The 18,089-nt window shown below is 34.7% G+C and overlaps 1 protein-coding gene across 2 annotated transcripts in view; it reads left to right on the top strand.

Annotated features, from left to right (window-relative positions):
• LOC127882474 (CCR4-NOT transcription complex subunit 11-like) overlaps positions 1–16,818 on the top strand; it is a 42,714-nt gene extending 25,896 nt beyond the window's left edge. The window contains exons 7-12 of one of the 2 annotated variants that reach the window (XM_052355859.1): positions 835–988; positions 5,267–5,473; positions 7,502–7,581; positions 12,793–12,862; positions 14,214–14,369; positions 14,671–16,818. In XM_052355859.1, coding sequence (XP_052211819.1) covers positions 835–988; positions 5,267–5,473; positions 7,502–7,581; positions 12,793–12,862; positions 14,214–14,369; positions 14,671–14,796 — 793 coding nt within the window. In that variant the 3' untranslated portion in view covers positions 14,797–16,818. Of the gene's footprint in view, positions 1–834; positions 989–5,266; positions 5,474–7,501; positions 7,582–11,738; positions 11,854–12,792; positions 12,863–14,213; positions 14,370–14,670 lie in introns of those variants that run through there. The other variant, XM_052355867.1, reaches the window with a different exon arrangement.
• Positions 16,819–18,089: the final 1,271 nt, after the last annotated feature.

Genomic DNA, 18,089 nt, shown 5'->3' on the forward strand with positions numbered 1-18,089 from the left:
CTCTTGATTTCTTGAAACTCGGTATTTGTTGTTAAAAAGGGCAATTGCATTGATTAACACCATACGAGTCAATCGTATTGATCATCTAAACGCTTTATTTACGTTTACGACTTAACATGCTGTCCGAATTTAAGTACACATACATGTGCACATACATGTAATATCTACATGTAGTATATGATTTTCTTTGGTACATTTACATTTAAGTACACGGTGCCTGTACTGTAACATTAATTTACGATATTGATTGTGTACATCAGACTACTTGCTGTTTTATGTATATGTATGTATACATATTATGTATATGTAAATGAAGAAATAAAATAAAGATGTAAACCTGTCTCTTATCATTTTGTAGGAAAATTTTAAGGGCTACCAAATATTTTTATTGGTGGCCCAGTGGGCTACCTGAAAAATAAGAAATTTGTCGGACACTGTTAGCTTAATAGTAGTTCTAGGAAAACTGGACTTATTGCTAGTTCTTTGAAAACTGGACTTAATGCTTGTTCTTGGAAAACTGGGCTTAATGCTTGTTCTTGGAAAACTGAGCTTAATGCTAGTTCATTTTAAACTGGGCTTAATGCGAGTTCTTGGAAATCTGGGCTTAATGCTAGTTCATTTTAAACTGGGCTTAATGCGAGTTCTTGGAAAACTAGGCTTAATGCTAGTTCATTTTAAACTGGGCTTAATGCTAGTTCATTTTAAACTGGGCTTAATGCTAGTTCATTTTAAACTGGGCTTAATGCTAGTTCTTCTAACACAGGGCTTATTGCATGTGTGTAAAGTTTAGTGCCAGATTAAAGTAAAACTAAAATTCAAAGTTTCTCCCACCAGATTTGAGCAATTTGGTAAGCCAGGTGTGATCAACCCAGACGTTCAGCGTCGCAGCATGGAGGAGTTATTCACGAGTAATAAGCCGCCTGTGGAGAACTGTATGAGGCCTGAGTTCATACGCCTCGCCCCTCCCCTCCACATAGCGGAAGATGAGGTGAGTTCATACGCCTCCCCCTCCCCTCCACATAGCGGAAGATGAGGTGAGTTCATACGCCTCCCCCCTCTCCTCCACATAGCGGAAGATGAGGTGAGTTCATACGCCTCACCTCTCCCCTCCACAAAGCGGAAGATGAGGTGAGCACTTGTGCAACATAAAGTTTGAACTTGAGGCTTGACAAAGTCCAATCCGACTAAAAAAAAATATTGCTGTTTCTTGATTTTGTTACTGCAAGGCTTGTATTCTTTTTTAATAATTTACTAAAGCACTTAAATGTAATGAGCGTTTGCTATCTTCTGATTCAATTTCAAACAATCAAAATTAAGCAATCCATGCACACATAATAAAAGAGCTAGATGTTTGTAAATGACATTAAAATATGAAAAGGTGCTTTAGAGAATTTACATTGAATTGAATAACTCTTCTAAAGCTACTAGATGATGTTTAATTAAATAAATTAGATTTGGCAATATAAATTTAGAAGTGTGTGTGCAAACCATCTGCCATGTTCTTTGCTCAACTATGTGCTTTGGCTATGAGCATTAGGGAAATTCTTGGAAAAGGTTTGCACTTTGTTTTTATGAATTATTTATATATACAAATTTGTTATAAAATATGTTTGTATTTAGGAATGTAAAGCAATCATTCAGGCTATACAATTCTTTATCGGTAAAAGTCCAAAGGGTTATAGTCTATGACGTGTATTGATGTAGATTGGGTGAGGAGAGTAAGGCACTGTATGACAATTGATGTTTACTGATTTATCATTTTATTACAGCCTTACATAGATAAGTATGACGCAGTAGGACATGATATGTGTCCTGTTCTGATAAAACTGGGCATAATACATGTGCGTAAAGTGTCGTCCCAGATTAGTCTGTGCAGTCCGCACAGGCTAATCAGGGACGACACTTTCCGCCTAAACTTGATTTTCGGTAAGGAGGGACTTTCTTGAAACTAAAAAAACCATTAAAGCAGAAAGTGTCGTCCCTGATAAGCCTAAGCGGACTGCACAGGCTTATCTGGGACGACACTTTACGCACATGAATTAAGCCCAGTTTTCTCAGAACAAGACACATATGGTCTGGGGTTCTAATTCACAAAGCTCCTGAGGGGAACCTCAGGTAGTTTCTTGATTCGTTCTTACCTTAAGAACAACCATCTCATCCATAGGAATAATTACCTTGATCCTTTTTATGAACCAATGGTAGATTCATTCCAATAAATTTAGTTTATACAGTAGGAGATTTAAAAAAAATTGGGCAGGCTAGAAAATTACAGACCTGATGATTAGGATTTTGAATATCACCTAGACATAAACTTTGTGGTGATTGGAGATTAAATATCGTCAATAGCAATCCTCCTTTACCTTGCGTGTTTTGACTTACAGTTTTGCATACCTCAGCTTTTCTTGTGAAATTGTCTAAGTCACATTATATCCTATAAAAAGTATACATTTTCAATTTTTAAGATCATTTTAAGTCCATTTTTTTTAACGAATGCCAATGCAACTGAATTTCCACCGCTTAACATTGAATGCCTCTATTTATTTTCTATAAGTAGTGGGAAACAATGGCATTAATTTCTCCATTTGCTGTGATTTTAAATCTGACATGTTAACCTGGCAATTGGCAGCATTTGATGGAAATCAGTGGCAGATCGGGTGCTGGAGGTTTCGGTAAATGACAAGTTCGGTAAATTGATTTATATAGTAAAAGCCGTGGAGGTTTCGGTAAATTGATTTTATAGAGGAGGTATACCTACAACGAGGTGTTAATGACACCTATTATCGGCTTACAATAACATTAGAGGCATTTATTTGCAAACTGTGGATTAATTTTGAGTTGAGTAATTAATGCTATGCCTAAGGTAAAGAATCAAGGGAAATGAATGAGCTACCTCTGAAAAACGAATTCTGTTAGGAAATTTTTGGTTAATTTTACGATTTAAATAACGCAATACTGTTGTTTTTTTAATTAGTGCTTTTATTTAAATAACATAATAGTAACATAATAGTAATAAGAAGTAATGATTTATGGCGGAATCAATGTAAGTTTAATGCTATTTTAAAAAGTTTCTTGTAAAATATGATTTAATAAAAATGATTTCATGTTGAATTTTATATTTATTTATATGTTTTATTATTTCTTTCTGGTTGAGAAAAACACAAGAAAAAAAACAATATATAAAATTTAATACGTGTACGTAATTAATAAAAAGTAATATAATGATACGCGTTATGTTTTATAATTATGTTAAGTGCGCGTGCCATTGAACGTTGAGTTAAGCGAAGAGATACACATAATTGAAAACTGATAAAAAATGACATCTCACACAACGCCAGCAGAATGAATACACTGTGTAATAGCAAGCTGCTGTGATGATCATTATCTTCTCAACTTAATACACAGGCACCTGGCTACTGTACTGGAACAATGGGTTTTACGGCCAAAATAACTGATATCATTTTTTGCCTAACAAATCGGTTCAATAAAAAATAATAACTGATTTACTTTGTAATCCGTTTTATTTAGCAACAAGTAAAACATGGATACAATATATATATTTGAATATTTCATGTCATTTAAAACAATAATGAGGGAGTAATCACATATTAATAAGATACATTTTTGACACACTACAATATTAATACGACACATTATTATCATTCAGATTTTCCGCATGCTGATTTAATTTAATTACATTTCTAATACAAATGAGATACATGTACGACACAATTCAATTTAATGTTACATTTCAACCATATCAGTCGTTCATCGTTCAAGACTCGTCGTCGTCGAGCATGTGGTGGACCGCTGTGGATGGTCCCAGGGCATTGATGTGGCTGATGATCATTTCTTATTTGACAATGACCATTATAATTTTATAATTACCCAATTACATAATAATGTTATTTTTACCACAAATAAACATCCTTTGATGTCACCACCAGTATTTTTTGTAAACATGATTAAAGAAGGAAAACGTTTGTTTATTTCACAGTTTGAAAGTTACTGGTCGTGTATGTAAAAACTCGGCCACCAGTGTTAAAGGGGCCTTTCCACAGATTTTGGCATTTTTTAACTTATGTATTAAATGCTTTATATTGATAAATGTAAACATTGGATCGTAAAAGCTCCAGTAAAAAATCAAGAATAAAATTAAAAAAAGGAAAAGAACATTGCCCGGAGCAGGTTTCGAACCAGTAACCCCTGGAGTCCTGCCAGAGTCCTGAAGTAAAAACGCTTTAGCCTACTGAGCTATTCCGCCGAGTATACATGCGTCACGTATTTTATACCTTATATAAGCAATCTTCGTAGTTATACAAAATTTAACGACAAAAACAGAACTCTCCAAATTATTCAATCGTTTCGCGTTGCAACGCTTTATAATTTTTAGGTTTTATAATCGTCAAAAGATGCATATAATGGCTATATTAGAGCATGGTTAATGTTCAGTATTACTGTTTCCTCACAAATATCATAACTAACACGAAAATTTGCGAATCTGAAACAACTTTTTTCAATTTTGTCAATTTACCAAAGCGTGAAAAGATCCCTTTAAAGCATGTTCACGATCTAAACATACATATCTACATTATTTTAAGAATAATACCTTATGTGCTGACCTGATTGTAGGAAAAAGGAGCAAGAAATTTATTTATATAAGAAACAAACATATTTGATCTTAGTATTTTAAACCACCGAAACTTAACCATTATATAAACATGAGGTAGTTTGCTAACATAATGAATATGTTGCCCAGCTCTTGCCACGTGGAGGCCACCTCTTGTAAGAGCCACATTATTATATTTTTTTTTAACTGATACGCTTTAATTAAGGTTTTTATCAACTAATTGTTTAAAAAACATATATAAAATACAAAACGATCATGACCTAAAGATAAACTTTTAATATATAATTTACCTCCATCGGTTAGAATATCAATAGGTTGCAAGCCTGGATCATTAATAATAACACTTTGCAAACATCTTTAATTTGATAAAATCAAGTCCGTACATTTAAACAGATAAATTAATTAGTGCCAAACAACTCAATTAATGTACATCAAAATTAATCCACAGTTTGCAAATAAATGCCCCTAATGTTATTGTAAGCCGATAATAGGTGTCATTAACACCTCGTTGTAGGTATACCTCCTCTATAAAATCAATTTACCGAAACCTCCACGGCTTTTACTATATAAATCAATTTACCGAACTTGTCATTTACCGAAACCTCCATAACCCGGCAGATCTACTGACATGCATTGCAGCTTTGCTGGCTGAACCCTACAGATGTTGAGTACAACATTGCTTGGGACACAACCATGTGTGTGAGCAGCTCAGTAGGGGCAGAAGTGCGCAGGCTGATGGCCAAGGCGTTCAAGGGGCCGCTGACCCTACCGCAACAACAACAACTTCTTGATGAACTGAAAAAAGACCCCAAACTTGTGTATCATATAGGGCTGACTCCAACCAAGGTAGTGTACCATATGGGACTGACTCCAACCACAATAGTTATTGATTTGAGTACCATTTTGGGCTAACTCCATTCAAGGTAGTGTACCATATGGGACTGACTCCAACCATGATAGTTATTGATTTGAGTACCATTTTGGGCTAACTCCAACCAAGGTAGTGTACCATATAAGACTGATTCCAACAAAGGTATTGTACCATATGGTAATGACTTCAACCCCACTAGTTATTGAGTTGAGTATCAGATCAATTTTGGAAAAACAAGCAAATCTCCAAATATTCTCTGCTTTAAAAATGATTACTGTACAATTTAGTTATTAATTTAGGATTATTTTATGTTAACAAAACACCACAAGACCTGAAATTGGTAAATCATATTTAACTGTGAGTCAACAAGGGCTGGTTTGAACTGAGTTTCTAATTAACAATATGTATTATTTGTATGTACTGTGAAACCATTATTAATCGTCAGGCATTAATTTTCATAAATTTCGTCAGTCGACCGATCGGCGAATTTAAGATCCTAACGAACAATCATGCTCTATGTTTGAACAAAAACAAATACCAAATTGAACAATATTTTAAAACTATACCGTAGACATGAGGCATTAAATTCCAACATAATCCATGCACACATTCACTGCTGTTTCGTAATCAAGATTAATCCGGTTTTGACACAAAGGGATGTAGATTACACAAGGTACTTAACTGACACGTGACACTTCTTTAAAACCATGTGCATTACAGCTGTATCGAATGCGTTGACTTCGTTTATGTAGAATGGTAATGAATTAGCGCTAATTGTTTATAACTTTATTACCCATTAGGTGCATTGTGTTTTTCAGGGGTATTGCATATTAGCCATCACGCAGCGAATGCCGATGAAAGACAATAAACCAAATAAAAAGATGACGATGTGTGATCAACATGCGTATTTATCACAAATTAATAATGAATATTTTAATTGCTGTTTGTTGTTTGATTGTTTGCGTTTAACCACACTTATTACTATTTTATATGTATCAATTTATTTATTTTTAAATTATTGACATTATTGATTTATATACCGGTAGTTTACTTTTTAAGAACAACCACACACATAGAGTTTCTAATTTTAATGTTGATATCAGAAAAAAAGCATTTTATTTGAAAAAAAAACACTTAACAAACTGGAACCTCTTTCGTATAACACAAACAGTTTTAAAACGGTATTGACAGCATTTTAATAAAAATCATACCAACTAGAACACATACCCAATTGGCAATTGGCTTCGTTGTTACAAACACTCGTTAACGGTTATTCGATCCCTTTTGTCCGCTAATCATAACAATGAACGTGTTAATGGCATACATTAAGAGGGTCCATTACTGTCCCTTGATAACAAAAGACTAGTTAATTGGCATGTGACAAACAGGCCCCATATCCTGCAGTGATTCTCAAGTGTGTTCCCGCATTCGTACCACGATTTTTCGCAACTGCGATTGATCGCGAATATGTATTACACACAAATCGGATATTGACTGACGCATTTTTTAAAATTTAAAATCAGAAATCGGCGAATTTAAGTGCTGACGAAATCGTCATTTTTATAAAAATGGCGAAATTTTGTGCTGTCGAAAATAAATGGTTTCACAGTATTTGTTTGTTTTTAATTAGGTAATTTTAATTCCCATGCATATAATGAAAGGTAGTAAAACACCAACAAAAACTTTTTTAAATATGGTACCTGAATGTGTCTAATGTATTATGTGTGTTTTCCCTTGAAAAATCTAAATATACCTAAATGGTGATCAGTTGAACAAAGAGGGATGTGTATTTGTATTCAAGTTTAATAATTTTCCACCATGCCAACAAAACTAATCAAAAATGCTAATATTCAATGAACTATTAAATTCCAATTCTAGTTATTTTTTAAGTAAGTTTTATAAACGTCTTTTTTGTTTGGTTCCAAGACCAAAATTAACACATTTAATTCATTTACAACAATTTTCATAGTGGTTCTTAATCTTTCTTCTAAACTTGCTTTCAGCTGCCAGATTTAGTGGAGAATAACCCAATAGTAGCTATTGAAGTCCTTCTCAAGCTCATGCAGTCTAATCAAATAACGGAGTAAGTATGTTGATCATTGATGATTACTAAATTAATTTTCTCTGATAACTTGTGAATTTAAGTCAGTAATAAACAGAAGCTTTGTAAACTTTTACCTTGGTTCAACTTGTGCAATAAATTTATGAATAACTTTTGCAATATTGAAGATAGAAACTTGATATTTGGCATGCATGTGTATCTCATGGAGCTGCACATTTTGAGTGGTGAAAGGTCAAGGTCATCCTTCAAGGTCAAATACATGGCTTTAAAGCGGTGTCCAAACTTTAACCTTGGTCATAAATTTTGCAATATTGAACATAGAAGGTTCATATTTGGCATGCATGTGTATCTCATGGAGCTGCACATTTCGAGTGGTGAAAGGTCAAGGTCATCCTTCTAGGTCAAACATATGGCTTCAAAGCGGTACAATAGGGGCATTGTGTTTCTGACAAAAGCATCTCTTGTTAAAAGTTTAGGGTTGCATATATCTATGTAGCAATTACAGATTTTTTCCATCAAATGTCTTCACAGTCGTTATATCAGTCGACGGACTGAAAATAAACGTCAAATTATCAAATTGTCAAGTGTGCTGTCTATGGACAGCTCTTGCTTTTTAGCTCACCTGTCACGAAGTGAAATGGTGAGCTTATGTGACCTTGTGATGTCCGGGGTCCGTATGTGCGTGTGTGCGTGTGTCCTTCAACAATTTGTTTGTGTAGACAGTAGAGGTCACAGTTTTTTATCCAATCTTTATGAAATTTGGTCAGAATGTTTATCTTGATAAAATCTGGGTTGGGATACTATTTGGGTCGCCTGGGGTCAAAAACTAGGTCACTAGGTCAAAAACTAGGTCAAATAATAGAAAAACCTTGTGTAGACAATAGAGGTCGCAGTTTTCATCCAATCTTTATGACATTTGGTCAGAATGTTTATCTTGATGAAATCTGGGTTAGGTTTGTATTTGGGTCATCGGGGCTCAAAAACTAGGTCACTAGGTCAAATAATAGAAAAACCTTGTGTAGAGTAGAGGTAACAGTTTTCATCCAATCTTTATGAAATTTAGTCAGAATGTTTATCTTGATGAAATCTGGGTTGGGATTGTATTTGGGTCATCTGGGGTCAAAAACTTAGTCACTAGGTCAAAAACTAGGTCAAATAGTAGAAAAACATTGTGTAGACAGTAGAGGTCACAGTTTTAATCCAATCTTTATGAAATTTGGTCAGAATGTTTATCTTGATAAAATCTGGGTTGGGATTGTATTTGGGTCATCTGGGGGTCAAAAACTAGGTCAAATAATAGAAAAACCTTGTGTAGACAATAGAGGTCGCAGTTTTCATCCAATCTTTATGAAATTTGGTCAGAATGTTTATCTTGATGAAATCTGGGTTTGGATTGAAAAACCGTCAAAAATTTGTTTGTGTAGACAGTAGAGGTCACAGTTTTCATCCAATCTTTGTGAAATTTGGTCAGAATGTTTATCTTGATGAAATCTGAGTTGGGATTGAATTTGGGTCATCTGGGGTCAAAAACTAGGTCACTAGGTCAAAAATTAGGTCACTAGGTCAAATAATAGCAAAACCTTGTTTAGACAATAAAGGTTACAGTTTTCATCCAATCTTTTTGAAATTTGGTCAGAATGTTTATCTTGATGAAATCTGGGTTGGGAGTATATTTGGGTCATCTGGGGTCAAAAACTAGGTCTCAAGGTCAAATAATAGAAAAATCTTGTGTAGACAAATAGAGGTAACAGTTTTCATCCAATCTTTATAAAATTTGATCAGAATGTTTATCTTGATGAAATCTGGGTTGGGAGTGTATTTGGGTCATCTGGGGTCAAAAACTAGGTCACAAGGTCAAATAATAGAAAAATCTTGTGTAGACAAATAGAGGTAACAGTTTTCATCCAATCTTTATAAAAATTTGATCAGAATGTTTATCTTGATGAAATCTGGGTTGGGATTGTATTTGGGTCACCTGGGGTCAAAAACTAGGTCACTAGGTCAAATAATAGAAAAACCTTGTGTAGACAATAGAGGTCACATTTTTTATCTAATCTTTATGCAATTTGGTCAGAATGTTTATCTTGATGAAATCTGGGTTGGGATTGTATTTGGTTAGTCAGGTGAGCTTTTCAGGGCCATCATGGCCCTCTTGTTTTAATTTTAACCCAGCTCGGACTAACAAATTTGCCTATTGGATAGACCTTTGACTGAGTGTTAACAGTATGCCATTGAAGTTTAGATTTCCAGTGGTTTGACAAATATTTATGTATTTCTGAAATAACATTAAAATAAAGTATAACTACTGAAAACTGCAACTTGTATTGTTAAAGAAAAAAACATATGTTTTTTGCTTTTTTCAGTTTTCTTGAGTATTCAAAGTAAAACTTACATGATGAGTGACGCTCAATGTTGTAGTTCAATTTTTTTTAACTGGGCCATGACTTATCATCATCTATAGATCAGTAAATGTTTCAGGTATTTCTCAGTTCCGGTTAACATTGAATTGTCTATAGATCGGTTAACATGGAAATTTTTCTATAGATCAGTGAACGTTTAGGTATTTCTCAGTTCTGTTTAACATGGAAATGTCTATAAATCGGTTAACATGGAAATGTCTCTATAAATCATTGAATGTTTCAGGTATTTCTTAGTGCTGGTAAACATGGAAATGTCTATAGATCAGTGAACATTTTTTATATTTCTCAGTGCTGGTTAGCATGGAAATGTCTCTATAAATCAGTGAACGTTTCAGGTATTTCTCAGTGCTGGTTAACATGGAAATGTCTCTATAGATCAGTGAACATTTTAGGTATTTCTCAGTGCTGGTAAACATGGAAATGTCTATAGATCAGTGAACATTTTAGGTATTTCTCAATGATGGTTAACATGGAAATGTCTCTATAGATCAGTGAACGTTTCAGGTATTTCTCAGTGCTGTTTAACATGGAAATGTCTCTATAGATCAGTGAAGGTTTCAAGTATTTCTCAGTTCTGGTTAACATGGAAATGTCTCTATAGATCAGGACACGTTTAAGGTATTTCTCAGTGCTTGTAAACATGGAAATGTCTCTATAGATTAGTGAATGTTTCAGGTATTTCACAGTGCTGTTTAACATGGAAATGTCTCTATTGATCACTGAACATTTCAGGTATTTCTCAGTGCTGGTTAACATGGAAATGTCTCTATAGATCAGTGAGCATTTCAGGTATTTCTCAGTGCTTGTTAACATGGAAATGTCTCTATAGATCAGTGAAGGTAACATGGAAATGTCTCTATAGATCAGTGAACATTTTTGGTATTTCTCAGTGCTTGTTAACATGGAAATGTCTCTATAGATCAGTGAATGTTTCAGGTATTTCACAGTGCTGTTTAACATGGAAATGTCTCTATAGATCAGTGAACATTTCAGGTATTTCTCAGTGCTGGTAAACATGGAAATGTCTATAGATCAGTGAACATTTTAGGTATTTCTCAATGCTAGTTAACATGGAAATGTCTCTATAGATCAGTGAACGTTTCAGGTATTTCTCAGTGCTGTTTAACATGGAAATGTCTCTATAGATCAGTGAAGGTTTCAAGTATTTCTCAGTTCTGGTTAACATGGAAATGTCTCTATAGATCAGGACACGTTTAAGGTATTTCTCAGTGCTTGTAAACATGGAAATGTCTCTATAGATCAGTGAATGTTTCAGGTATTTCACAGTGCTGTTTAACATGGAAATGTCTCTATAGATCAGTGAACGTTTCAGGTATTTCTAGGTGCTGGTAAACATGGCAATGTCTCTATAGATCAGTGAATGTTTCAGGTATTTCTCAGTGCTGGTAAACATGGAAATGTCTCTATAGATCAGTGGATGTTTCAGGGATTTCTCAGTGCTGGTTAACACGGAAATGTCTATAGATCAGTAAACATGGAAATGTCTCTATGGATCACTGAACACTTCAGGTATTTCTCAGTGCTGGTTAACATGGATATGTCTCTATAGATCAGTGAACATTTCAGGTATTTCTCAGTGCTTGTTAACATGGAAATGTCTCTATAGATCAGTGAAGGTTTCAAGTATTTCTCAGTGCTTGTTAACATGGAAATGTCTCTATAGATCAGTGAACGTTTCAGGTATTTCTCAGTGCTGATAAACATGGAAATGTCTCTATAGATCAGTGAACGTTTCAGGTATTTCTCAGTGCTGGTTATCATGGAAATGTCTATATGGATCAGTGAAGGTTTAAAGTATTTCTCAGTGCTGGTTAACATGGAAATGTCTTTTATAGATCAGTGAACGTTTCAGGTATTTCACAGTGCTGTTTAACATGGAAATGTCTCTATAGATCACTGAACATTTCAGGTATTTCTCAGTGCTGGTTAACATGGAAATGTCTCTATAGATCAGTGAGCATTTCAGGTATTTCTCAGTGCTTGTTAACATGGAAATTTCTCTATAGATCAGTGAAGGTTTCAAGTATTTCTCAGTGCTTGTTAACATGGAAATGTCTCTATAGATCACTGAACGTTTCAGGTATTTCTCAGTGCTGGTAAACATGGCAATGTCTCTATAGATCAGTGAATGTTTCAGGTATTTCTCAGTGCTGGTTAACATGGAAATGTCTCTATAGATCAGTGGATGTTTCAGGGATTTCTCAGTGCTGGTTAACACGGAAATGTCTATAGATCAGTAAACATGGAAATGTCTCTATGGATCACTGAACACTTCAGGTATTTCTTAGTGCTGGTTAACATGGATATGTCTCTATAGATCAGTGAACATTTCAGGTATTTCTCAGTGCTTGTTAACATGGAAATGTCTCTATAGATCAGTGAAGGTTTCAAGTATTTCTCAGTGCTTGTTAACATGGAAATGTCTCTATAGATCAGTGAATGTTTCAGGTATTTCTCAGTGCTGGTAAACATGGAAATGTCTCTATAGATCAGTGAATGTTTCAGGTATTTCTCAGTGCTGGTAAAGATGGAAATGTCTCTATAGATCAGTGAACGTTTCAGGTATTTCTCAGTGCTGGTTATCATGGAAATGTCTATATGGATCAGTGAAGGTTTAAAGTATTTCTCAGTGCTGATTAACATGGAAATGTTTCTTATAGATCAGTGAACGTTTCAGGTATTTCTCAGTGCTGTTTAACATGGACATGTCTCTTTAGATCACTGAACATTTTAGGTATTTCTCAGTGCTGGTTAACATGGAAATGTCTCTATAGATCAGTTAACGTTTCAGGTATTTCTCAGTGCTGGTTAACATGGAAATGTCTCTGCACTCAATGGAGGTCGTCAATAGACTCACCACAGTAAGTAGAATGTTTAAATTAGTTTGTTTGTTTTTTTTATGTCCCCCACTATAGTAGTGGGGGACATATTGTTTTTGCCCTGTCTGTTGGTCTGTTTGCGCCAACTTTAACATTTTGCAATAACTTTTGCTATATTGAAGATAACAACTTCATATTTGGCATGCATGTGTATCTCATGAAGCTGCACATTTTGAGTGGTGAAAGGTCAAGGTCATCCTTCAAGGTCAGAGGTCAAATATATGTGGCCAAAATCGCTCATTTTATGAATACTTTTGCAATATTTAAGATAGCAACTTGATATTTGGCATGCATGTGTATCTCATGAAGCTGCATATTTTGAGTGGTGAAAGGTCAAGGTCATCCTTCAAGGTCAGAGGTCAAATATAGGTGGCCCAAATCGCTTATTTTATAAATACTTTTGCAATATTGAAGATAGCATTTTGATATTTGGCATGCATGTGCATCTCATGGAGCTGCACATTTTGAGTGGTGAAAGGTCAAGGTCATCCTTCAAGGTCAGAGGTCAAATATATGTGGCCCAAATCGCTTATTTTATGAATACTTTTGCAATATTGAAGATAGCAACTTGATATTTGGCATGCATGTGTATCTCATGGAGCTGCACATTTTGAATGGTGAAAGGTCAAGGTCATCCTTCACAAGGTCAAACATAATATAGGGGGACATTGTGTTTCACAAACACATCTTGTTTCCCTTTAAAACAAAACAAAATAAAAAATATATTATTTTAAAAGATTTCATACTATTTGCGTAAGCTCATTCTATTTTCAGAATCTCGAAAGAAAAGAGAGATTCACTTAAATCTTTTTGTAATTTATCTGCAAGAATATTGATAAAAAAGTAGTTTAAAGGCTACACTATATATTTCAGTATACAGATATGTGCTTTATGGTCATTTTGTACCCCAAAAAAGTGTTATTTAGTGAATGTTTATTTTAACGTACTTTTCCTGCCAACTGCCTGAATAAAGTTTTAGACTATTATATAATTTCTGTACCATCTACAATATTTCACACACAATAAATATTGATATTCGAGCCTTGTTCTTGGAATAATGGGCGTAATGCATGTGTGTAAACTGTAAAGTGTTGTCTCAGTATAGCCTGTGCAGGGTGCACAGGCTAATCAGGGACGACACATTCTGCCTTGACTGGATTTCGGTTTAAAAGACACTTCCTATAAATGAAAAATTCCATAAAAGCGGAAAGTGTAGTCCTGGATTAGCCTGTGTCGACTGCACAGGCTAATCTGGGATGTCACTTCAGGCAAATGCATTAAGCCCAGTTTTCCCAGAACGAGACTCATTTTCACAAGTTCCTGCCCATTTCAGGCGGTAGAGCTGCCATCAGAGTTCATCCACCTGTACATCTCCAACTGCATCTCCACATGTGAGACCATCAAGGACCGCTATATGCAGAACAGGCTCGTGAGGCTGGTGTGCGTCTTCTTGCAGTCACTCATCCGGAATAAGATCATCGACGTTAAGGTATTGTGCATTTATTCATCCAGAAAAAGATCATAATTGATGTTAAGGTATGGAGCAGTCGCTCATTTACATCAAGATCATCAAGTTATTGTGCAGTATTTCATCAGGAACATGATCACTGATGTTAGGGTATTGTGCAGTCATATAACCATAATAAGATCATAGATGTTAAGGTATTAGGCAGTCACTCATCAGGAACTTTTTTAATTGTATTCATTAAAGTGATTTTCTTACACATTGGCTTAACAAATATTTGCAAAATATATTCTGTTACTGAGATTGTTCCCATCTTGCATTGCAGGATATCTTCATAGAAGTGCAAGCATTCTGCATAGAGTTCAGTCGCATACGTGAGGCAGCTGGCTTATTTAGACTATTAAAATCACTGGATAGTGAAGATGCCAAGGCCAACAATCAGGCAAAGTGAACGCCAACTTAGTCTTTGTGGGAACAGAATCTGAAGAGCCGTATATAACTTAATGTGGCGGGAAAGGAAAATCTGTGAGAATTTTTTTACCAGACATGAACTGAAAAAACAATGTTTCAAGTTGGCCACTATTTTCCTTTCACTAAGGTAGCTTTCTGGTTAATAATTTCCATGTTTGAAGTAATTTCCATTTGGTCACAGCCATTTGTCTAAAACTTTATGCCTCAAAGAGGATCATTTTAGATCAATAAAGGAAAATGTGACTGAAACAAATAACCCAAAGGGCGATTATTTAAATTGTCACACATTAGAAAGCTCCACCAGTGGTTGGCATTGAGAATAATAAAAGAACTGCTTTTAAATTATGTGTAATTTGTATTTTACATAATCTTGTGCTCATTGTAATAGTAAAGAATTGTTGTCAACAAGGGTTTGATGAAAATGTTGGAAATATAGGATCTGGCACGAGTTGTCATATCATACCATATTTTATTTAACGACTTCAGGAATGACACATTTCCTTGACAAGTTTAATAAAATATGGTATGATATGACGAGTGTCAGATCTTTTTATACGCCCGTTTTAAAAAAACGGGACGTATTATAGTTTCACCTTGGTGGCGTGCGGACGGGTGGGCGGCGTCCACAGCAGTTTCCGCTCTCTAATTCAAATAGTTTTAATCCGATCTTCACCAAACTTGGTCAGAAGTTGTATGTAGACAATATCTAGGTCAAGTTGGAATATGGGTCATGCGGGGTCAAAAACTAGGTCACAGGGTCACTTAATGCATTTCAAGCATTTAGCATGGTGTCCGCTCTTTAATTGAAGTAGATTTCATCCGATCTTCACCAAACTTAGTCAGAAGTTGTATCTAGACAATATTTAGGTCAAGTTCAATTTTGTGTCATGCCAGGTTAAAAACTAGGTAATGAGGTCACTTAGTGCATTTCAAGCATTTAGCATGGTGACCGCTCTCTAATTGAAGTAGTTTTCATCAGATCTTCACCAACTTTGGTCAGAAGTTGTGTCTAGATGATGTGTAGGTCAATTTCAAATATGGGTCATGGTAATGTTATCAAGTTGTCCAAAGCCTTAAAACGGGCGTATCTTGTGACAGTTTAGCACTCTTGTTTATCACATGCTTTTAAATGAGTAAATAAAATAAATATTTACGCACACATAATTTTTAAATATGGAATGTTGTTTACATTTCGTGACGTGATTTGACGTTGCAACGTCATTTCAGCAAAATAACAAAATGCGATTGGTCAATCGAATGAAAACTAAGCAAATGAAAACACTTAAAAAGTATATTATACATGTGTAAGATAAAAATATTTGTAATGATTATATTACATAGGAAACAGGGTATGGCATGTGATAATAGAATATATGACTCTTTTTCAGCAAAATATTGTTTTGAGCACTTTTTCTGGAAAAATATAGGAATTTTTTAACAGTCCAGTTTGATTACATCTGTAATTCTTTCTATGAGACATACAGCATTTCTTATGTGGTTAAATTTTGTACAGAAATAAAACATTCACTGACAACATTTATCAACATATATTTCGTCAAAAAAATGACGTAATTTCACAGTAAACAATGAAAATTATCGATAATTCTCACTGATCATTTTCACTGTTTGAAACAGTGAAATTATCAGTTTTAATTCACTGATATTTCTCTATAAACCACCAAAAAGCATTAAATAAATATACTGTTATTGCCCTTTAGCTTGAGACGTGTTGCATATTATCACTTCAGCAATCGTATTTTTGTTACAGTTACAGTAAATGTTTGTCTTGTTTATATACCAAAGTTATCATTTAAAACCATTATCATCCACTTTATGATTAAAAATTAGACTTGCCATGAAATGTGCAAATAATTTGCATTTTATAAGGAAATGTGCTGTGTTTAAATAAATAGTTATATTTAAATACAAGTACTTGATCATGTGCTTATTTGTTAGGTATTGCTTATATATGCATATAGGTGTTAAATAAATGTCAATAGTTGGTTTTTGTTTAACTTAATGTATTATATATTAAACCTTTGGTTTAACCTTAAACTGGGCCAGTACCCGTCTTAAGAGTCATATAAACCCTTGTGTTTAGCTTCAAAACTACATTAGCAGCATTAGGGGACGTAAAATTGTCATTCTGAAGACTTTGGCTTACAACTATAGATAAGTTGTTTCCCTTGCATTGTGACATTCCAGATGCATGAAAATAATAGTTAATTGGATTCTCTAGTCTTTTAGACACTACACACTGTAAAAGACCCCATGTAACTTGTATTTGTAAAACAGACACAATTCACTTGATTGTGCTCAGCTAATTTGGTTTAAACCATTTGTATAGTTGTTGTATTGTATTTTTGTTCATTTTGATGGTATCTACAGCTAAAGGCTTATTATGAGCCAAGTAGTGTGAAGATGTGCCTTTGGACATATCCCTACATTGCAACTCCATACGAGTCTTGTTCTGAGAAAACTGGGCATTATGCATGTGCGTAAAGTGTCGTCCCAGATTAGCCTGTGCAGTCCGCACAGGCTAATCGGGGACAATTTCCGCCTAAAGTTGATTTTCAGTAAGGAGGGCCTTCCTTGAAACTAAAAATACCATAATAGAGGAAAGTTTACGCACATGCATTATGCCCAGTTTTCTCAGAACATGACTCATATATACATGTAGCATCAGTATACTCTGATGGGTGGTCATTATGTCCACAGATGAGACCACAAAACCGTGTGTGACAATAGCTGACAGGGTAGCTGACCTGGCCAGACTGTTCAAATGCACAGGCTGGTCAGCAGCTCTGACAGTGGCTTCATACTGTATTAAACCTTTTTTTGCTGGATGCAGCAAATGTTTCCTGCTGTCAACATTTACACACTGTATTCGACCTTAAAATAAGAAACATAGTAGATCTAAGATGCAACTAGTGTTTTCTATTTTTATTTCATCCTTGTAGCCGGCCACCTTATTTCTGTGAAAAAAAGTCAATCTGCATAAAACAGTGTAAATTTGATAACAAATGGTTTGTGATTTGTTTTTAGCTCACCTAAAATCTTGAGGCTCATGGGGAGCTTTAGTGATCCCCTTTTGTTGGGTGTTGGTCGTCTACTATTATATTGTAACCAGTATAGAGACCACAATTTTTATCCAATATTGATTAAACTTGAGTGTTAGGCCGAGTTAAAATATGGATCATGCAAGTCAAAAACTTTCTCTTATAAATCTAAGAAAAAACTCATAACCATTCTAGAAGCCGTATTTCTGACTTA

The sequence above is a fragment of the Dreissena polymorpha genome, chromosome 1 (genome assembly GCF_020536995.1).
Source record: "Dreissena polymorpha isolate Duluth1 chromosome 1, UMN_Dpol_1.0, whole genome shotgun sequence".
In the NCBI taxonomy this organism is placed as follows: Eukaryota; Metazoa; Mollusca; class Bivalvia; order Myida; family Dreissenidae; genus Dreissena; species Dreissena polymorpha.